A 23,756-nucleotide genomic window follows, 5' to 3' on the forward strand; every position below is an offset into this window, starting at 1 on the left:
CCGAGATACTTAAACTCCTCCACTTGAGGTAGGACCTCTCCCCCGACCCGGAGGTGGCAAGCCACCCTTTTCCGGTCGAGAACCATGGTCTCAGATTTGGAGGTGCTGATCCTCATCCCAGCCGCTTCACATTCGGCCGCGAACCTACCCAGCAAGAGCTGAAGGTCAGAGCTGGATGAAGCTAGGAGGACCACATCATCCGCAAAAAGCAGAGACGAGATTCTCCTGCCACCAAACTCGACACACTCCACACCACGGCTGCGTCTAGAAATTCTGTCCATAAAAGTGATGAACAGAACCGGTGACAAAGGGCAGCCCTGGCGGAGTCCAACCCTCACTGGGAACAGGTCCGACTTACTACCGGCTATGCGGACCAAACTCACGCTCCTCTGGTAAAGGGACTGAATGGCCCTTAACAGAAAGCCACCCACCCCATACTCCTGGAGCGTCCCCCACAGGGTGCCCCTGGGGACACGGTCATAAGCCTTCTCCAAATCCACAAAGCACATGTGGATTGGTTGGGCAAACTCCCATGCCCCCTCCATCACCCTTGCAAGGGTATAGAGCTGGTCCACAGATCCACGGCCAGGACGAAAACCACATTGCTCCTCTTCTATCTGAGATTCAACTATCGATCGGACCCTCCTCTCCAGTACCTTGGAGTAGACCTTTCCAGGGAGGCTGAGGAGTGTGATCCCCCTATAGTTGGAACACACCCTCAGGTCACCCTTCTTAAAGATGGGGACCACCACCCCGGTCTGCCACTCCCTAGGAACTGCCCCTGATGACCACGCAATGTTGTAGAGACGTGTCAACCATGACAGCCCTACAACATCCATAGCCTTGAGATACCCAGGACGAACCTCATCCGCCCCCGGGGCTCCGCCGCTGTGTAGTTGTTTGACTACCTCAGCAACTTCTGCCCCCGAGATCGGACAGTCCATCCCCAGGCCTCCCAGCTCTGGTTCCTCCTCGGAATGCGCATTGGTGGGATTGAGGAGCTCCTCAAAGTATTCCTTCCACCGTCCGACTATAGCCTCAGTTGACGTCAGCAGCTCCCCATCCCCACTGTAAACAGTGTGAGCGAGTTGCTGCCTTCCTCTCCTGAGGCGCCGGACAGTTTGCCAGAACCTCTTTGGAGCCGATCGATAGTCTTTCTCCATGGCCTCACCAAACTCCTCCCACGCCCGAGATTTTGCCTCGGCAACTGCCACTGCTGCACCCCGCTTGGCTATCCGGTACCTGTCTGCTGCCTCCGGAGACCCACAGACCAGCCACGCCCTGTAGGCCTCCTTCTTCAGCCTGACGGCTCCCCGAACCTCTGGTGTCCACCAGCGGGTACGGGGGTTGCCACCACGACTGGCACCGGCCACCTTACGACCACAGCTAGCAACAGCCGCCTCGACAATCGCAGAGTGGAACAAGGCCCACTCGGACTCAATGTCCCCCACTGCTCTCGGGACGTGGTCAAAGCTCTGCCGGAGGTGGGAGTTGAAGACCGTCTTGACAGGTTCTTCTGCCAGGCGTTCCCAGCAGACCCTCACTATGCGTTTGGGTCTGCCAGGTCTACGCGGCATGTTCCCTTGCCATCTGATCCAACTCACCACCAGGTGGTGATCAGTTGACAGCTCCGCCCCTCTCTTCACTCGGGTGTCCAAAACATACGGCCGCAGGTCAGATGATACGACTACAAAATCTATCATCGACCTGTGACCTAGGCTGCCCTGGTACCAAGTGTACCGGTGGGCATCCTTATGTTCGAACATGGTGTTCGTTATGGCCAAACTGCGGCTTGCACAGAAGTCCAATAACAAAACACCGCTCGAGTTCTGATCAGGTGGGCCGTTCCTCCCAATCACACCCCTCCAAGTCCAGCTGTCATTGCCCACGTGAGCATTGAAGTCCCCCAGCAGGACAATGGAGTCCCCTGATGGAGCACTATCTAGCACTCGTCCCAGGGACTCCAAAAAGGGTGGGTACTCTGAACTGATATTTGGCCCATAAGCACAAACAACAGTCAGGACCCGTTCCCCGACCCGAAGGCGCAAGGAAGCTATATACATATATATACATATACATATATATACATATATACATATACATATATATACATATATATATACATATATACATATATATATATATACATATACATATACATATATATACATATACATATATATACATATATACATATATACATATACATATATATACATATATATATACACTGAGTGTCATTGCCATTTTCCTATAACATGTTTTATCCTCAATCACACAAACCAAATTTACATTTTCTCATGTTTCAACCCCCCCCCCCCCCCCCCGCCATGTTCATAGCTCCCAGTTCACCAACAATAGACAATTACAATCAAATGCAACACCCTTACAACTTTTCCTCCTCCTCCATGTAATTGATAAGTATAATTTTTTTATACTTCTCTTTAAACTTATGCAATGAGGGACTTTGCTTTAGATCCTCACTTAGCTTATTCCAAACTCTTACACCCGTAACAGAAATACAAAATGACTTTATTGTTGTTCTAAAATATGTATGCCTAAAGTTAAGTTTGTATCTGAAATTATATACGTTATCTGGTTTTATAAATAGCATTAATAATTTGTGTGGTAATAATTTCCTATGCACTTTAAACATGAATGTCACTGTATATTAAATTAAATCTTTAAATTTTAGTATTTTAGAATATATAAATATATAAATAACGGATTAGTGTGGTCTCTAAGTCTAACATTGTGAACAACTCTCAGGGCTCTTTTCTGTATGATAGACAAGGGTACAATAGATGTATTATAAGTGTTACCCCATACCTCTACACAGTAAATAAGATAGGGATAAATCAATGAATAATAAAGGACATGGAGTGATTTATAATCCAAGTACTGCCGAGCTTTATTCATAATGTAGATGCTTCTCGCAACCTTATTATATACATGTTTAATTTGTGGTTTCCAACTTAATTTATTATCAATTACTATTCCAAGGAACTTATGTTCTGTTACTTGCTCAATTTCACATCCATCTATTTGCAGCTTAACCTCAGTTTTATTAGCCATACCAAACAACATACATTTTGTTTTTGCTAAATTTAATGTAAGCTTATTTTCAATAAACCACTCTTTAATGACGCACATTTCAATTTGGACCATCCTTTCTAACTCGCTAATATTATCTCCTGCACAGAAAATAGTGGTATCATCGGCAAACAAAACAAATGTCAGTGTATTTGTTACATTACTCAAATCATTAATATATAATAAAAATAATTTTGGACCCAACACAGACCCCTGTGGTACTCCACAAACAATGTCCAACCATGTAGATGAACATTCTCCAAATTTCACAAACTGTCTCCTCTGTTGCAGATAGCTTGTCAACCAGCTCAACACTACACCCCTAATCCCATACCTCTCTACCTTTTCAAGTAACATTTTATGATTAACTGTATCAAAAGCCTTTTTTAAATCAATAATCAATAGATCGACTGGTATATTGAGAGCTTTGCCTTCTGACTCAGCTCTCTCTTCACCACGACAGACCGGTACAACGTCCGCATCACTGCAGATGCAGCACCAATCCGCCTATCGATCTCACGCTCCAGTTTTCCCTCACTCGTGAACAAGACCCCGAGATACTTAAACTCCTCCACTTGGGGCAGGACCTCATCTCTGACCCGGAGAAGGCATTCTACCCTTTTCCGAATCAAGACCATGGTCTCAGATTTAGAGAAGCTGATTCTCTTCCCAGCTGCTTCACACTCGGCTGCGAACCGCTCCAGCGGCCAACAGGACCACATCATCTGCAAAAAGCAGAGACCTGATCCTCAGGCCACCAAAGCGGATGCCCTCCACACCTTGGCTGCTCCTAGAAATCCTGTCCATAAAGGTTATGAACAGAATCTGTGACAAAGGGCAGCTTTGGCGGAGTCCAACTCTCACTGGGAACGAGCCCGACTTACTGCCGGCAACGCGGACCAAGTTCTGACACCGGTCATACAGGGACCTAACAGCCCATATCAGAGGGCCTGGTACCCCATACTCCCGGAGTAACCCCTCAGGGCCTGAATCTGAGGTTCAACAATCTGATGGACCCTCCACTCCAGAACCCCTGAAAAGACCTTACCAGGAAGGCTCAGGAGTGAGATCCCCCTGTAGTTGGAACACACCCTGCGGTCCCCCCTTCTAAATAAGGGGACCACCACCCCGGTCTGCCAGTCCAGTGGGACTGCCCCCGATGTCCACGCGATATTGCAGAGCCAGGTCAGCCAACATAGCCCCACAACATCCAGAGCCTTAAGGAACTCTGGGCGGATCTCATCCACCCCTGGAGCCTTGCCACAGAGGAGCTTTTTAACCACCTCAGTGACCTCAGCACCACAGATTTGAGAGGCCAACCCAAAGTCCCCAAACTCTGCCTCCTCAATGGAAGAGGTGTCGGTGGGATTGAGGTCCTGAGTAGAGGTCAGCAGCACACCGTCCCCACTATAGATAGTGTTGGTAGTGCACTGCTTTCCCCCTCTGAGGCACCGGATGGTGGACCAGAATTTCCTCGAAGCCATACGGATGTCTTGCTCCATGGTCTTACCGAACTCCTCCCATGCCCGGGTTTTTGCCTTGGCGACCACCCGAGCCACGTTCTGCTTGGACTGCCGGTACCCGTCAGCTGCCTCTGGAGTGCCACAGGCCAAAAAGACCTAATAGGACTCTTTCTTCAGCTTGACAGCATCCCTAACCGCCGATGTCCACCAGCGGGTTCGGGGGTTGCCACCACGACAGGCACCGACGATCCTGCGACCACAGCTATAGTCGGTCACCTCAACAATGGAGGCATGGAACAGGGTCCATTCAGACTTAGCCCCCGCCTCCCCCGGAACATTTTGGAAGTTCTGTCGGAGGTGGGAATTGAAGCTCCTTCTGACAGGAGACTCTGCCAGATGTTCCCAGCATACCCTCGCGATACGTTTGGGCCTGCCTGGTCTCACCGGCATCCTCCCCCACCATCTGAGCCAACTCACCACCAGGTAGTGGTCAGTTGATAGCTCCGCCCCTCTCTTCACCCGAGTGTCCAAAGACATGCGGCTGCAGGTCAGATAAAACAACAACAAAGTCGATCATCGAGCTGCGGCCTAAGATATCCTGATGCCAAGAGCACATATGGACACCTTTATGTCTGAACATGGTGTTCATTATGGACAATCCATGACTGGCACAGAAGTCCAATAACAAAACACCACTCAAATTCAGATCAGGGGGGCCGTTCCTCCCAACCACACCTCTCCAGGTCTCACTGTTCACCCTAAAAAATTATTCAGGGGCTTAGTAAATTTCATTATAGTTCTAAGTTAGATTACCTTGATTAAATCTTTAAAAATCACAAAAGTGTTATCTTGAGTTGAAAATACTGAAAAGAATGTTTAAAATTTCAACACCAGTTTTTCAGTTGAACTGAGCTTTTTTGTTCAAGTTTATTTAAAAGAAATAATTCTGTATTTGAATCACAGGGTGCATTATTTAAATCTACTCAATATATCTCAGATAAAGTACTCAAAATAACTGAGACACTGGTATTCATACTTATCATTGTCTTGAACTTTAATTATTAATGGTTCAAAATCAATATAATTTTGTCCCCCAATACTAACATAAAACTTTGAGTAAGACTAATGACCTTTGGCATGTAACGCGCGCGAGGAGCATGGCCTCATGGGAGATTTTCTGCACGTTGAAAGAGACGGACACACGTCCACTGCAGGCTTGTTAACGTTTTCAGGTAAGTGACCAATTCTTACTTTAGCTGTTCTTTTATAACATGTTCTGAAGAAAGCGTTTGTCATGGTGGCTCACTATTCACAGCGTGTTTGTGCACGTTAATTTAAGTTTTTGACCCGTCTTCCAGTCAAGGCGGCTGGAAACCGCGCCCTTTCATCCTTTTACGTTCTGAGTCGCTGTCTGCGTTCCGGGTAATTTTACCGGAATGTCCCGGTACCAGCGACCTGACCGTTTAATCGGGGGCATTTTAGGAACCACGTGAAAGCAGGTGTGCTCAGACATTTCTAGAAAATGGCCCTGCTGAGTCGCGGTGCAGGAGCTGCGGTAGTCACGCGGCCTGACTCACTCAGTCAGGTTGTTCAGGAGGAGATGAACAGACATTACCAATGGCTTTGGTAACTAAGAAGACCTGCCCGCGGAACAGTTCATAGCAGCAACCATGCTGCTTAGCTTTCTTGTTCTATGTGGGGTCTTTTAGAGCATATAAGACGCTGCTTTCAACTTTGTCCCGAACAGGGTCAGTTTTTGAGAGAACGCTGAGAGGACCGCGGGTCAGCAGATTACCTCATCCAGGGCCGGTCCTAAGTACTATGGGGCCTTAAGTAAATTTAGACTCGGGGCCCTACTTCTTTTCAGATCCCAGAAAGTAATGAAAAAAAAAAAAAGCTTTGGTCCTTTGGGTCAAGACAAAAGTACCATCATTTCCAGTATAGTTACTCCCAATTTACATCAATACATGTTTATTTCAATCCAAGCTAAAATTTCTTATAAGAGATTGATGTTATGGCAGATTCTCAGTGACATGTTTTGTAATGATAAAGTTTTGATTTGTATATTTTCAGCCCCATCTTCACCACCAGGAGAAAAAAATCTGCATCAACTACAAAGTAAAGCAGGTAATTTTACTCAGAGGACTTGATGTGTTAAATTTTGGAATGATATGATATTGTTTTATACAAGCTGAGTATTGGATGTTGATACCACCTAAATATTTATACTGGTTTTGTGGTGGGTTATTTTAGTCATACAAATGCCAAATCTAAATTTTGAGAATTTTTCAGTTCGGTAAATATATTGATGAGTTCATGGTCTGTCATCTAGTGTCACTATCTTTTTATTTATACAGCGTGGTGATGTGATTCAGATTATTTCATTGTACTTTGTTCCATGTTGACTTATTTGTAAGTTGTATCCTCCACCTGAATTGGTAGTGAGTATTGGTTATTCAATCAGTTAATCATACAAAAACTGTGTAAATATGGTTATACACCATTCTGTCATCTTCATACTGTGAGACATATTTTCTCACAATTTTTTAGGTCACGGGTGATGAGATGGCAGTGTAAACTCTGCAAACATGAGGAGTCATCAAAAGTGTCACTACTCAAACATTATCGAGTGAAACATGGTACATTTGGTCATGGCTATTCCATACCCTGTCTTCATTTGAATTGTCCTTGCTCTTTTAAGACATGGGGTGCCTTACGCTCACACTTGTCTAGGTCTCACAGTTCGCATGAAACAGAAGAGTGTGAGGTCCTTCCAACTATTAGATGTAAACTCTGTGACTCTTTTTACCCAAACACAAAAGACTATTTTCAACATCTAAATTCCCATTTGAAAAGCCATGAAACCATAGAGTGTGTTTTTGATGGTTGTGAGTTTAAGACAAACATTTGTGGGACTTATGCAACTCACAGAAGTCGAAAGCACAGATTTTGTTCATGGAAGCACTTTAAAACTAACTTGATTTCAAAGCAAACTGTCAGTACATCTAATGAAATATTCTTACCAGCACTGGAATTAGAAGATCAGGAGGACTTGGATGTCACTATTGAACTTGGTTGTGAAAGGGAAACAACAAATGAAATTTTGAAAAATATTGGTGTGCTCTTGTTAAAACTGGAAAGCATCTATAATGTTTCTGGTAAATGTGTGGATGACTTGGTGGAACAGCTCAATTATATCTGCACATTATCACTTCAGTATATTCCAAAGTCAATAAGTGATATTCTTATTAAGAATAACTGTAATATTGATCAGTCTTTTGTCAGTGAATTGGCTGAAAAAATATGTCACTGTAGTCCTTTATGTGCAGCCCTTAGTCCTGATGGTCCCTTTGCTTCAAGATATAAGAGACAGAAATATTTCAAGGAAAACTTCTGTGTTATTGAACCAGTAGAATACTGTTTGGATCCAGAAAATAATTCCACTTTCCAGTATGTGCCTATTCTTCAGTCCTTGCAGCTGTTACTGAGTAAAGAAGATGTTAACAGGATATTAACTAGACATTTGAACACTTCACAGTTATCATCTTTCCACGATGGACAATATTTCAAGCAAAACCAACTTTGTGCTATTGAGGACTTAAGTATTTCCCTTGTTCTCTATGTGGATGACTTTGAAATTTGTAATCCACTTGGGACTTCAAGAAAAAAACACAAAGTCACAGCTGTGTACTGGGTACTTGCTGATATACCAACTGAACTGAGATCACAGCTAACATCAATTCAATTGGCTCTCCTGTGTAAGGCAAGTGATGTTAAAACTTTTAGCTATGAAACTGTTCTCGAGCCACTTTTAAAGGATCTCATAACATTAGAGAGAGACGGGATTTTTTGTTCACAGCTTGGTAGATATATCAGGGGCACTGTTTTTTGTGTTTGTGCTGACAATCTTGGCGCTCATTCTCTTAGTGGACTCGTGGAAAGCTTTTCTGGACATTACATCTGTAGATTTTGCCTTGGAGACCATTCAGACTTTCAGCAAAAAGAAGTTCGTTCAGGAGCTTTTCCACCAAGAACGAAAGAGAACTATGATCTACATGTCCAAACCATAAAGGAAAATTCCTCCTCGGTTCATTGTTGTGGTGTGAAGAAAGGTTGTCCATTAACAGGGAAATTAAAATATTTCCATTTTGTCACAGGGTATCCTCCAGATCTTTTGCACGACCTTTTTGAAGGCATAATTCCACTAGAATTAGCATTATGCCTTCATGTGTTTATCCGTAAACGTTACTTTTCCTTAACTGAACTCAATAAGTTCATAACAGAATTTCCTTACAAATGGACCGATAAAACAGATCGCCCCCAAATCATCCCCCTAAATTTTTCCACTCGCAAAAGCATTGGTGGCAACGCACATGAAAATTGGACATTATTGAGACTTTTACCTTTTATTATTGGGGAAAAGATTCCCAAAAATGATGAAGCATGGCAAGTTCTTATGACTCTAAAAGATATAACTGAACTTGTTGTGTCCCCTATTCACAGAGAGGAAAGTATTTGCTACTTGGACACACTTATATCTGAACATCGCAACAGGCTATTGGAGGTTTTCCCAGAGCAAAAACTAACTCCAAAACACCATTTTTTGGAGCATTATCCTGACTTGATCAGAGGATTTGGTCCATTAGTAGGCCTCTGGACTATGCGCTTTGAGGCTAAACATAGTTTCTTTAAGAAGGTTGTTAAACACACAAACAGCTTCAGAAATGTACTATTGTCACTTGCCTCAAAGCACCAGATGATGATGGCATACTATTCAGATGGTAATGCATTGAAGCCATCAGTGTGTGTCACTAAAGTATCATCTCTTCCATTGGAACTGCTTGATGTAGAAATACAGCAGTGCCTCAAGGAAGTTTATCCAACACAAGCCTATGTGAATTTGACCAACTCTCTGACTCATCATGGAACTAAATATGCCTCAGGAATGGTTTTGCCTCATGGATCTACTTGTGGCTTACCCGACTTTGTGGAGATTTTACAGATTGTTGTCTTAAGCAATGAATTTCTTTTCATTGTGAAGTTGCTCAACAGCTGGTATGATGAACATTTTAGGGCATTTATTCTGGATCCTTCTGGGAAAATGACCTTAATACATCCCAGAGTACTTGGTGACACTTACCCCTTAACACCATATTGTGTTGAAGGCAAACAAATGGTGTCAATAAAACGTCACATTGTTTGTTAGTGTAAGGGGAAAGACTCAGATACCCCCTTTCTTTTTCTTTCTTTCTTGTGTTTTTTTTTTCTGCAGATGGACTCCTTTGCCTTGAAAGTAATTTTTGGACAACAGAGTGAGAAGCTTGTGCTCTCTTCAGGAATACCCAGGACTGTTGAGGAGTTGCATGAGACAGTGAGAGAGACATTTGGGCTAGTTGAGGATTTCACATTGCACTATTATGATGACTCATTTGGAGATTTCTTTACACTTCATTCTCCCAACCAAATCAAAGATAGGGGTACAGTCAAAGCTGTGGTCATTCCATCAGTAGTGCTTACATTGATTCCTCAGTGTGAAAATCCCTCAGATGTAAGTTCATTGAATGAAAGTTCAAGCTCTTCAACCTATAAAACCACAAAGGACCAAACAGATGGATCATCTCTGTCTTCAGACAACACTGTCATACTCTCCCCTCTTCAAAGTCCTCTGAAGACTCAATGGCCAGATGAAATTGTCATACCACTTTTCTCTGTGGCAACAGAGACTGTACTGAAAAATGCCAATGAAGTCTTTGTTCAAAATGGCACTGTGCTGAAAAATACTTCAGTCAAGTCAGATATAATGGAAAAATTAGCTGATTATATGTACAGCTACACAGCCTACCCTACTGGCCTTCAGATTGGAGAAGTGGCAGAGGCTCTGGTCAAAAAGCACCCATGTCTGACAGAGCCAGGCAGTCGTAATGGCTGGATGGGATGGATGTATAGTCTTAAATACAAGATGGGAAATTACAGGTCAAAGTTACGAAGTCTTGGAGTTCCAGAGGTTACTTGCAACTCACTGAAGAACAAGCACCCTGATGACAAGGCTCCAGCGAAGAACATAAAGAAGGCGCGGAAAGGAGAAGTGCTGTTTCTGCCACACTATCCAGGACAAGATGGTAAAGAACAGCAAGAGCTGGAGCGACTACAACTGATTGATGAGTGTAAGAAGAAAGACAGCACAGCCATCAAGGATTTAATGTGCAAAACCTTTGCACATAGAAGACATGATATTATCAGCCAACAGCTGAGTGTCAGCAACATCAAGGACAGATGGCCGGCGTTGTTTGACGTCTCCCAAGTAAGTGAACATTTAAAGAGATATTCACTTGTAAATAAAATTTGGTCTGTTACATCCCCCATCATAAGTGAGGAAAAACATGTTGCTACCATCCTAGTGATTTTGATGGTCTTGCAGCAGCCAGGTTGCTTTAATTTGTCATAAGACTGTAGAATCGCTAGGAATCTGAATCAAAACCAGAATGGTTCTAATTGAAACCATTCCCAAGCCTAGGGAACAATAAATGCTAGTAATTTCCATTCACTTAACTTGTTTTAGGCTAAGCTAATGTAACCTGACTGAAGAATGACTGGGCTGATTGCAAAGTGCCTTTGTCTCACTTTTTTTTTGTGCTTTTGGAGCACAAAACGACAGACTAGATTTTACTGAAGAGTGAAGAATAATTTAATATTTTTAAACGTTGGTTATGTATTGTAACCCCAGGCTCTGAGTATAGGCGCAGCCCTTTAAGTGGGTATTCCCCTTGTGCACGCAGCACTTAAGTAATTTAGTCCACGCCCACCTGCTGTGTGGGCCTCACCCTGGTCTAGTATAAGTTACGGTGAGACCAGGAAATCGGCTCTACTGTTTTTCTTCAGCCAGCCAGAAGATGTCCAGGGAGACCATCCGTCTGTGACCATCCTGCCAGACCGGCTACATCATGTCGTATGACCAACATGCCGTCTGCGTGGGCTGCCTCGGTCCTCACCATCGGACCTCGCCCTCACACCTTAATCCTATTGCCGCTCCTGTTAGCTCCTCCCGCCAGAGGAAAAGCAGCGGAGGTCAGCCTTTTTCAAGGCTGATGCTGAGGAGGTGTTCCGCTAAGAGAGAGGTACTCGCTGGAAGAAGCCAGAGGGCAACCTGGCTCCGCCTCTTCCCTCCAAGATTATACAATGTCACAGGGAAATAGTGCAAGCAATTCATAACATAAAATTTAGAAGCTTTGTGGAAGATAATACTTTATGTTAAGGCTTTAGTCTGCATACTGAACAACTCCACTTATATGGATTTATGTCTGGATGAGTAAATTAATCGTTTGCATGTTAAAAAATAAGGTCCAGGTTGCAAAAAATGGTAGTTCCAGTTAAAGATTTTTTTTTAATTGAATCAGAATTTTGACCTTCAGATTTTTTGTCCTTTGTTTTTTGTCATCTCCCATCCAGGTCAGTGCAGAGTTTCATAGGATCACGACCCTGAACCTTGAACCAAAGTTCATGTCATCGTTGGACTTGTATTCATCCAAACTCCTTTCCTTGTTTCAAGCCAAGAAAGGTGCTGCTGGACAACGCCACAGGGCACAGTTAAATCTTCTGCTTCAGGTAAGGAAGATTGCATTTTCTAACCACAAAAACGTTCCAACACAGCACTTAAGAGGCCCTCCACTAAAAACGGCTTTTCTTAGGGTTCTGTTCAATATTTTAGCTCCACAGGTGTTCTTACCTTGATGGTGGGTGTGAAAACAGGTCAACTACAGAAAAAAATAGTTATGTTTAAGCTAGAAATGTTAAGTCATGTTTTAAATGTGCAAATGTTGCCTCAGTTGAGACTTCCTGTTTTACAGAGTGGAAATTCCATCGAGAAAAAACGAGAAGTCATCATCAGATGTCTCATTGACCATCTGGGAGAGGATCCAAGTGCCTTAATCAAAAACTTTGAGGTTGGTGCAATAAATCTGTTTTAGGAATATTAGTAGTTTTAGCTTGTGAGATCATAGAAAAGTTTTAAGATAATGTTCTAAAGAAAAAAAAACACTTCAAAGCATACAAAAGAATAGCATTTGCTCAAAGATTTTGGAGCACAGTGCCCACATATTATGAGTACCAGTGATGTCATACAAATGAAACTTTGTTTCAATGTTTGGAAATATGTGAGCTTAAAACAGTTGTTTCTCTTTTTAAAGGACAGTGCTGATGCTGTCTTTGTTGAAGAGGCTTTGGCTGAGGAGGTGATGAAGATTTACCTGCTGCAGAATCAAGACAGGTCAGGCGAACCTACTGATGTGGGTATTGTTATTGAAGGCGTTACTGTTCTGGGCAAACTTGGGAATCTGAGCAAAGCCTGTTGCTATCTTTTGGGACTGTGCTATGCTCTGGATCTGAAATATCCCAAGAATCTCAAATGCACATTTGAAGCATTTCAAAAAGTGTTCATGGAGCTGGATACAGGAAACCTTTCTGTCAAGGTTCAAAGACTGAAAAATGACCTCTGTTCATTGTAGACAAAATTTCACAGGGCTGTTCTTAAAGTGTTAGACTTGTTAAGTGACATGTAATGCTCATCAAAAGGTTCAGTTGTGGCATTACATAGTGTTGGCATTCCTGTTCATAAATAATGTTTGTACCCTAAACTGTTTTGTACTAACTTTCCAGATTCACATTAAGGTGTAAATGGGAGAGTATCTTCTGTATGTTTTTTTTCTTTGTTTTTTTAGCGCAATCCTTTTTGAAACCTTTTTATTTAAATTATGGATTTTCTTTGGTCACTCTTTAGTTATAATCTTCCCAATTTTTTGGAATCAAAATAAGATGTTCAAAAACTGTCAGTGCAAATGTTTTTTTTTTCAGGATTTATATTTTTTTTGGGATCTTAATTTTATGTTTGTCATTTGACCTTTTCTGAAAAGGTAAAGCACTGCATTCACTTGAGCCACTTTTATTCTTGGTATGGCAGGTACATTTTTCTTGTTGTTAGCATCAATATGCCAGTTTTACAGTTTATCAAGCATGACAATTTGGATGCAATTTTATTATATAAGACTGTTGTGACTGAAATTTTATCCAAGTTTTATCCACTGAATGTAGAACAGATTTCAGCTCATTGTGTTCAGAGAAGGAATCTGCTAAATGTGTGATTAAAAAAAAAGCTGGTTAAAATAAATCATTGTGAACAATGTTGAACTGACGTGGTTCTTTTTTCCTGTGTGTGTGTGTGTGTGTGTGTGTGTGTGTGTGTGTGTGTGTGTGTGTGTGTGTGTGTGTGTGTGTGTGTGTGTGTGTGTGTGTGTGTGTATAAACATTTAATTCTAATTAAAGTTTTTGCTTAAGTTAACTTTAAAATATTAAGTAAATTGAACCATTATTTAAAAACAAGTCACTGTAATGGTGTAGGTTATAAGTGCCAAGCATTTCAGCTTTTCCTAATTAATATTTTATGTAGTTTGAACTTTTGGTTACTGTTGTTTTAACGTACATTTTCAATTGTATTTACTCAATTTTGAATGTTACTGTAACATCTTTAATTGTTCATAACAACTTATTCCATTTTAGTTGGATTTAATCTATTAATAAGGTGTATTTAAGAGATGTGATTGTTTTTGCATTTATTTATTATTTTTGAGTGTAAAAGTGTTGCACCAAAATATTTAAGTAATTATCAGTTTTAGTTCTTACAGTGTTGTTGCCCACGTGAGCGTTAAAGTCCCCCAGCAGAACGAGGGAGTCACCGGAAGGAGCGCTTTCCAGCACCTCCTCCAAGGTCTCCAAAAAGGGTGGGTAGTCTGAACTGTAGTTTGGTGCATAAGCACAGACCACAGTCAGAACCCGTCCCCCCACACGTAGGTGGAGGGAGGCTACCCTCTCATTCACTGGGGTAAACCCCAACGTACAGGCGCCAAGATGGGGGGCAACTAGTATGCCCACCCCTGCTCGGCGCCTCTCAGTGGGAGCAACTCCAGAGTGGTAGAAAGTCCAACCCCTCTCAAGGAAACTGGTTCCAGAGCCAGAGCCATGTGTTGAGGTGAGTCTGACTATATCTAGTCGGAACCTCTCAACCTCACACACCAACTCAGGCTCCTTCCCCACCAGAGAGGTGACATTCCATGTGCCAAGAGCCAGCTTCTGTAGCCGAGGATCAGACCGCCAAGGTCCCCGCCCTCGACTACCACCCGTCACACACTGCACCCGACCCCTTTGGCCCCTCTCACGAGTGGTGAGCCCATGGGAAGGGGGACCCACATTTCCTCTTCGGGCTGTACCCGCCGGGCTCCATGGGAGAAAGCCCAGCCACCAGGCGCTCGCCAACGTGCCCCACCTCCAGGCCTGGCTCCAGAGGGGGGCCCCGGTGACCCACGTCCGGGCGAGGGAACACGGTTTCCATTTATATACTTCATCATGAGAGGTCTTCGGGCTGCTCTTTGTCTGATCTCTCACCACTTAGATTCATTCAACACATAAAGAGTTTCATAGTTGTCATGTTTTTAATTGTTTAGAAAATAAATTTCTTATTTTTTATAAACTTAACTCTCTTCTTGAATAATACGAAGTGTCTGACAATCCCTAAGAATTCGAAATCTTCTGTTTAAACATTCAAAGACAAGTCAGACTGGATTTCCATATTTATATAGAAGTTCCCATCATATTGGTCAAATGTAGTTTGGTATACAGAGTTTAAAAAGCACCCAAAATAAATACGTATGCTACTCCTACAAAGCTCTGAAGAGAATTAAGCCTTGTTGGACTTAAAAGTGAGACTTAAAATAACAAGGATGTAAACTGACAGCATCTTGGTTTTATTTTAGTGAATTCAACTTCCTGAACTGGATTCCAAACATCTCTGAAGACTTGCTTCTCCACGTCCTTCTCAACTAGAAACAGCCTTTTCTCATCGTTATCCGCGTTTACGTGTAGAAGTTGGAAGCCAGGAAACTGTGTGAAATAGATTTTTATCTCACTGAGACTGATCCTGGTTAAATTAAGGTACTTTTATTGATTTCATGTACCAACTACACTTCTACTTTTCTCTTTTTCACGTTTCAGTGATCCAGAGAGCATCAACTTCTCTGTTATTCATTCATTTAGTTTTTATGATTATCCCAGCTTGAGTGGATTATTCCCATTAGAGCTACATAACATTATTCTCCAATCATTCCTTTTCTTTCCAGAACAACTTTATTGACACGTTTTAAATAAAATGCACAAACCTGAATCATCCCAGCTTTTGCTTTGTGGTTCTTTTAGTCCAAAAAAACAAAACCAAACTTTCCTAACATATTTTTTCCTCCCCAAGCCCGCCCCTCTGCACAGCATGCAGGCTGCTGAAGCGCTTCTTCTGGGGAGCCTCCAGCAGGCTGTATGCAGTCTACACTACGCAGCGGCGTCCTCTCTGGTAGCTGAGATCAGACGTCCTCCAGGAGAGGAGTTATAATGAGCTAAAACCTCAAACCTCACATTCAAGCACTTTCAAGGTGCAACGTTTTCCAGAACCTCACATTGTTTATGTGTCTGTAGATTGTTACTAGGAATGTAAGAAAATATCGATATAGCAATATATCGTGATATTTTTTCCTGCAATATTATATCGATGTTCAAAAGCTGTGTATCGATTTTTTTGGAAGAATTTACATGCAAACATTTGTGTATTTTCTTTTATTTTGGTGCAAATCAAATGCCGTCCGCTAGTCAGCAGTAGGGTGCAATGGAGTTTGTTTCCACCACTGAAATGTAAATCCCTCTATTATGGTTCAGATACCTCATGTTAATCATGTTAAGTATCAGTTTGGACCATTTATTGAATTTTCCTACAATAATTTTAGTCTAAAAAAATCGCTATAATTGTCCCACTGAATGTATCGCAATATATCGTGATATATCGTATCGTCTCCCCTGTATCGTGATAAGTATCGTATCGCCAGAATTTCACCAATACACATCCCTAATTGTCACCAATGACTGTTTTACACGAAGCCTCACAAAAACTGTTTCAGTTGTTTTAAACAAAGCTGCACTAATTTCTGACTTGCAGATGCCAGATATCTGATTTATTTTAAGGATTTGTGATCACACACACACACACACACACACACACACACACACACACACACACACACTTCAAGCATTCATATAATCCTGAAAATAACGACAAAATGCAAGCATTCTCAAGGATTTTAAGCATCATAAGAACTTTGAAACTTTGAAAACACAAAGAAATTTGTCCCATAAAACCTCCCAGCAAAGTCTTTCACGACTCCAATTTAATTGTAGGGACTATTTTAGTATCGGTCACGTTTTCCTGGGTGGATGAAGCTACCAGCCCAGAGCTAGGAGAGCTTCTGGAGGCTGACGTTATCATCAGACAAATGGAGCATCAACCTGCTGCTGAAGCCGCCATCAACCCAACAGCTATTTGATCCCAAAACGACTGACGGTGTAAATGGATCCGAGAAGCATCCAGTCAACTCCAACATGGATTCCAGTCAGCTGAGTAAAAGCAGCAGCATGGGGGAGGCTCGCCTCCTCTGAGGATTCACCTAGCTGCTTGTTTCAGATGGAAAGTGGCTTCAGCTGATAAAAGCTGAGAACGTCTGATGATTCGATCCGGAGGAGAGATGTTGTCACTTTTATCTGATCCCTGATCAGCTCAGCACCAGGAAACACCTCCAGGTATCCCCGGTCCCAGTGATCGGCAGAACCTGGATCAGAAATGATGTCACATTCTGCTCAGTGGAGACCGGAGGTGTTTCACCTCACCTGGATTTTACCCCCCACCCTACAAGTTTCCAGAGTGGAGTTGTGCATAATGAGATCGCTAAAGGCCAGCTGTCATTTGGAAGGAAGCCCAGCAGTCGTGTCTGATAAATGGATTACAGGTGGCATCCATCCCCCGGGCCAGACTGGGCCAGTAGATAACAGAATTAGAGATCAACTCGCCAACAGAATCACTAAAAAGTTCAGATTTCCAGAGAAAGTCAAGGAAAAGAAGAGAAGGGATAAACCGCTCCTCTGATCGGATTGGTCCCAGAGCTGGGTTCTGCTCCTCAGCTTCAGCCAATGGGAGGAGAGACTGCAGGAACAATAAATGAAGAACCAATCAGAGTCAGAGACGATGTTTTTACATCTGTGTTGTCGGTGATGTTAAACACAGGTCGTCAGAGAAACGATCATTTTATGTCGACTGGTTAAAATAATTGAGCTTAAACATAAAAGACACGGAACATCTGTGACGTAGAAACATTATTTGTGACTTATTGTCAGATCTAATGAAAACATTTATTTTCCTGTTTGTTTCTGTCTCCTGTCACTGTCCAGAAAACGAGTGTTTGGTTTCTGAAAGAGCGGCAGGTCCACGGTGGCGGTCTTACGACATCCTTGGGTCAGACAAAAAACCTCAGATGTAAGACCAAAGAGGCAAAAGCATCTGGTTTCACTACAATAACAAAACAGACTCTTCGGTCGCTGAAGCACTTATGTCAGATGTTTTCACCTGATGACGTTCCCCTGAGACCTGACGATGTCCTAAAACAGCCACCGTACAGGTAACTCCTCTTCCTTCTGCTCTTCTCCTGATTCTCTTCAACTCTGAGGAAATATTAAAGATCTCATTCCAGCTTTAATCAATACTTTTAACCACAGCAGGAACTCGACAACTATGGATGACCGTTTTCCTCTAAATGCAGGGGTATCTAGTCCTGGTCCTTGAGGGACACCATCCTGCATGGTTGGCATGCCGTAACAGTTGTATTGCTTCTGGAGACTGACATGAAGCACTCAGCTTCCTACTGTAATAGGGCAGTGGTGCTGCCATGGGCTCCTCACAGCAAACAGTCAGTCCTTCTGCTTCCGGAGCGTCCGATCAGTGGAGATGTTTACATCCAGGGGTGGACTGGCCTATCTGGCATTCTGGCACTGTCCCAGTGGGCCGCTTAGCCAAGTGGCCCAGCTTGGGCCGACACTACTCCACAGTAGGTGATCTGCAGAACATTAGCTACATGGTAACCCGAGGCTAACAGAGTTTCTCCAGGTGTTTTTGGCAAGAAAAATGCGGTAGAGCGATGACGTAGGAGTTGTTTTACCACGTTAGCATGTAGCTAATGTCCCGGTGATCTCCGCCCGTGGAGAATGAGCTGATCTGAAAGGCCAGGGCTCCCGGTCGCAGTGGCCTGGCCCTGCTGGTAATTTAACAGTCCCAGTCCATATTAGATCTCACATTCGGCCCCCACCCCCACCGCTCTCCCAATGGGGAGGGCCGACTGAGGGCCGACGATTCGTAAAAATGCCAGGGCCGAGTTTTGGTCCCAGTCCACCCATGTTTACATCGCTACATCCAGATTGTCACACATGCTGGAAGCCACCGCTGGCTGATTCTACATGCACCAATCAGAGGTTCCCTCTAGTAGGTAGGCGTGAGAGCGACATAACATCCGCCATCTGTTGGTGGGTTTGTTTAGTCCGCTCAGCATGAAATGAACCGCAGCAAGGCACGGGCAAAAAACTGGTCGAACAACCAACAAAGAACCCCAACGTGGACACAACGACCCCATCTGGCCTGACCGAGCTGACCATGGTGTAAATACGGCATTAGAGCACTTAGTGCTTTATCTTTCAGGCACCCAAGTTAAAATCACATTTGAGCTTTCAGAACCTTTTTGTTTATGTCAACCCAAACCGCCCGAAAAGTGTTCAAAAATATTTTTAAAAATACTTTTGTTTAGGGCTGCACAATATATCGTAAATGCATCGTGATCGCGATATCAGCATGCACAATATGCATATCGCAAAGATCAGATAAATATCGCAATGAATGGTCAGCTCGAATGTTTGCTACACATAATGCGTTCTGTCAGTCAAACGGAAGAATGATGTTTTTTTAACAAATCTAATAGAGCTCTTCACCCATTTGGCTAATTGGGTGGGTTCTCATAGGCCAGATGCCCGAGGCGGACAGCCCTTAATTTTGATGGTTAGCGAACACCTGAGTTAGCTTCGTTAGCTCTTTTTGCTGATTCTGCTTTTCCCGGGATCCACTGAGTCCCTTTTCTTTTTCTTTTTCCCTTTCCTCGCATCTTTTGCTTTTCTCATTTTAATGATTTTTGAATTTCTTTGTTTTTGATTATTTTTGTTCCTGAGTTAAGTTTATATTTATCGCAAGTAATATCGTCATCGCAATATTAATCATTGTTTTGGAATATCGCAGGTTTTCCTAATGTCGTGCAGCCCTACTTTAGTTTTTGTCTTCACTGATTAAATCTAATTAGAAAATTTGAACAAGTCAAGAATCTAAAGGCAGCCAGACTTCGGAACGTCACACAGGTACAAGACGTGCACATTTTTGGCCGGTGGGGGAAAACCGGAGCGCCTGCAGAAAACCCACACATGCATGAAGAAAAAAACTCCACGCAGAATTCAGCTTAGTTTGTTTATAAAGCGCCAAACCACGACACAACACAAAAGCTGCGACCAGAACATAAACCTGCATCCCCCAAAATATTTAAATTTCTGCAGAATTTTAGAAAACCTTTGAAGTGAGGTGAGTCCTTCCAAACAGAATTCTTTAAGGAACTTTCTGGACAACCTAAGCTGTTCTGATGACTTTGAGGAGCCGTGAACTTGACTGATTTCTGAGGTTTCCAGCTGAGACTTGGCCTCTCTTACTGACGGTACCAACCTGCTGCCGTGTGATTGATTTTGGAAGTCCATCGATCCGCTTCCTTCGCAACCAGCAGATCTATTATAATGACATTGCATCTAAATCCTATTTGTTGGCCAACCTACTCCCAAACATAACCCAATAAACTAAAGAGGAGGACAGAGGAGCTCCCCTCTGGACTCGCCTCCGCTCAGCTAAATCTTCATAAAAACGAGAAATGGATCAGGATAAAAAGGCGTTCTGGCTCAAATGACATTATCCATAAAGGAAGGAACGTATTAAAGGAAGGGTGGAACGCTGTAATGCAACAACCTGTGGAGTCAACGTATCTGCTTAATCCCAGTAAAATAATGGATATGTCATAAAAAAGACCTGAAATGTCACTCAGCCGATGAAGAGGAGTGACCTTTGGGAGGGCACTTTGTTTCACCGTTATAATAATAATAATAATAATAATAATAATAATAATAATAATAATAATAAAACCCACCATCAAATAAATATGTCCTCCTAACTGTCCCGTGTTTGATATGGCCCTATTTTACTTGAGATCGGACATAACTGAAGCATTTATGTGGGAATGTCTGGAAGAGAAAATGATGAAGATGAACGTTGAAGATGGGAGAGAAATGATACATTAGGAGTGAAGACATGGCAGAAAATAAAAGAGCTAAAAACGAGAAGAAAGGAGGAAACAAAGATGATGATTATATTAAACTTTTGTGTGTTTTCTACACCAGGTTGGAGAAATTCTGCTAAATAATAAGTAGGAAATATCCAGAGAATAAAGATCGAGCCGACAGAAACACGAGAGCCCAAACATCAAAAGCTGATGATAAAAGAATAACGCACGGCCTTAGAGGAACATCCTGTTCATTTGAAGTGCTGTTCTACCAGTTATTTGTCTGCAGTGAGGACCAACCCTGCAGGTGATGTCACTCAAAATAGGCGGAGTCGCTAACAAATTGCTAGCAAGCTAGTGGCTAACTCTTGCTCAAAGTGAAGCATTAGAACAACATAGCAGCCATTTTTAAACCTCTACACTTTAGTTTCAGATCGTTTAAATGAAAATGTGTCCGAATGACGAACAGCTGTTTCCTTCAAATGTGATTTCTGGATGTTTCGGGATTTACGGAATTAGAAAACCTCTCTTAAAGGTCTCATTTACAAGACAAAACCTATTTTCCAAACAAAGTCAACATTTCTGAGCATATTTATTAAAAACACATGGATGTAGTCCTTAGGCTAAAGCTAAAACAGATCATATTAGAGTACGCCCTACAGAGCGATGCCTTCTGCATCACCTGACGCTTTTATTTTGGCGAGCCACTGCATTAATTCATAATTCAGGTAAAGTGAGTTCTGTCTGTCTGTTTATGTCATGATGGAAAAAAGTTCTCAATTTCGTGAGTCGAAATCAAACCGACAACCTTCCCATCCCTCCCTCCTGCAGCTGCAGCCCCCCCCCCCCCCCCCCCCCCCCCCCGCGCCTCCCATCATGCACCTGGGCTCTGCCTCCATTGGTAATCAATGGGAGACTGGTAAAACCTGATCACCAGGGAGGGGATCAATAGCTGCTCAAAAATGATGAGAGAAAAAAAAAAAAGGCGGCTGGGTGGGGGTGGGGGGTGGGGGGGGGGGGTGCTGTGGGAGAAACTTTGAGAGAAAAAAAAACAAAAACAAAAACTAAAAGAATTATCTTCCTGATCCAGCAGGGTGAGGGAGGCTTGTCCTCCGAGTAAAACAAAGAAGCATTGGGGAGGGGGGGGGGCCTTACAGCAAATGTCAGGAGACTGAAAATCCAGAGAAATAATTGAAAACGCAATTAAGTTGATAAAGAAAAAAGATTTGAGTTCTGAAACGGCGGCTGCCCTTCCAGCCGGCCGAGTCCATCTGAAGGTTAAGTGTATTTTATCGTCTTAAGACACAGACAGAGCAGCTATCAGCGCTCAGCGGGAACGTCGGGCTTCCATTAGGGGCGGGGGGGGGGGGGGGGGGGGGGTCCAGGGGCGAAGGACCGGACTCTTCCTCTCACACTGCACACCATCGGGTCTGACGTTAAACTGCTGCTTGTGAACGAATGAGATGGACTCTTTTAGGGCTGCTTCACCGGTGAATTAGTTGTGGTTTGGACCCGTTTAGAAGCAGAACCAACACGCGTGCTGATCACCGGGAGCGTTGACCTTTTAACCAGCAGGTCAAACACCTGGTAGAGAACATGTCAGTCCCAGACTCTCAAAGAAACTTGGACTAGACGCCGCCGGCATAAAGACTCTAGGCCAGGGTTCGGCGACCCGCGGCTCTTTCATCCATCTGATGAGGCTCTCTGTGCTTGTAAAATAATGAATGGATATTTAATTAAATGTATTTTAATTGAATGCATTCATCTTTTCTCTGTATGTCAAATCTAAATATGAATATTGTCATCTTTGAAAATCTAAAGAAAAGTGATAAAGACCTGAAATGACGGGTCACCTGCTTGTGCGTGATCAGATGTCTTTGTAGGCGCTTTCTGAGCTGAAGAGGATATGAGATGCTGGAATTTGCCTCAGACAGGCTCATGGATGCATCGCCACATTGTAGACAGGAGCAAGCGCTATTCAGCCAAAGTTTCACCATCAGGGAACATTTTCTAAGTGAAACGTCCCTCTGAGAGACCGGGTTTGGAAAACAGAATCTTCCCGCACGGCTCTGGTTCTGTTGCTGCCGGTGACCAACGCCGTCCAAGCCCCTCTCCACACCTTCAGCTCTCGGTCCACTTGATGTTCGCGCTGACAGCGAGCTGCGCTGAGCACAGTGGCCAGTAAAACGCTCAGATGTTCTGATGGGAATCCTTTCTTGATTGCTTTAGATGCCTCTGTGATGTGCTAAAATGTCAGCGCATCTGCAGCCTTGAGGTTCTCCATCAAAATAAACGTTCAAATACGGGAAACACCCGGTCATTTAACCGTTTTGCCTTCTTTTGAAGATCGTTGCAAAGAGAAACAAACTTGTTTAACACCAGAGCCGTGTGCACTGCGCCGCTATCTCATCGCTGTAAATGAGGGGGAGAGATCTAATTGATCAGATCCTTTTCTTACCTGGTCAATAATGTTTAATGGAAACTTTCGTTCAGCACAAAGTTTAATTACAACAATCCAATGAGACAGAGCCTGGATTTGGATTCTGAATAGTTTTAACATGTTTAAAGGGACTTTACGGACTTTTGAATTTTTATGCTCGCGATTGCCCCCTCATGCCAAAAGTGTAACTGCATCTTCAATAGTAGGCTCGTGCACGAGGCGCGCATGCTGTTCGTGCACACTCCTTAACGAAAATAACAGCGGACAGTCCCGTGTGTGTGTGTGTGTGTGTGTGGCCCGGAGGACAGAGGACAGGAGAACGAGCAGCTAATTAATTAAATAATTTGGTTCTGTAGCTTTCTCTTCAGCACAGCCGACAAAGGTTTATGATGGGTCAGTCCTCCTGCATGCTCAGATCATTCCCTTCCCTTGCTTGAAAAATTGTTCCAAAATGAAAGTTGAACCCACATCTTTTTTATCTGAATTCAATGCCGT

The 23,756-nt window shown here is 43.1% G+C and overlaps 2 protein-coding genes across 2 annotated transcripts in view; one reads left to right on the forward strand and one right to left on the reverse strand.

Annotated features, from left to right (window-relative positions):
• The window catches only part of LOC107375088 (WD repeat-containing protein 7), a 162,593-nt gene that overhangs the window by 47,414 nt on the left and 91,423 nt on the right, over positions 1–23,756 (reverse strand).
• LOC139070381 (uncharacterized) lies at positions 6,629–12,492 on the forward strand. The gene is made up of 3 exons (XM_070552546.1): positions 6,629–6,683; positions 9,829–10,857; positions 12,003–12,492. The coding sequence occupies exons 2-3, from the start codon at positions 9,829–9,831 to the stop codon at positions 12,282–12,284; spliced, it is 1,311 nt and encodes a 436-aa protein (XP_070408647.1). The 5' UTR covers positions 6,629–6,683; the 3' UTR covers positions 12,285–12,492.

This window comes from Nothobranchius furzeri, chromosome 6 (assembly GCF_043380555.1).
Source record: "Nothobranchius furzeri strain GRZ-AD chromosome 6, NfurGRZ-RIMD1, whole genome shotgun sequence".
NCBI lineage: Eukaryota > Metazoa > Chordata > Actinopteri > Cyprinodontiformes > Nothobranchiidae > Nothobranchius > Nothobranchius furzeri.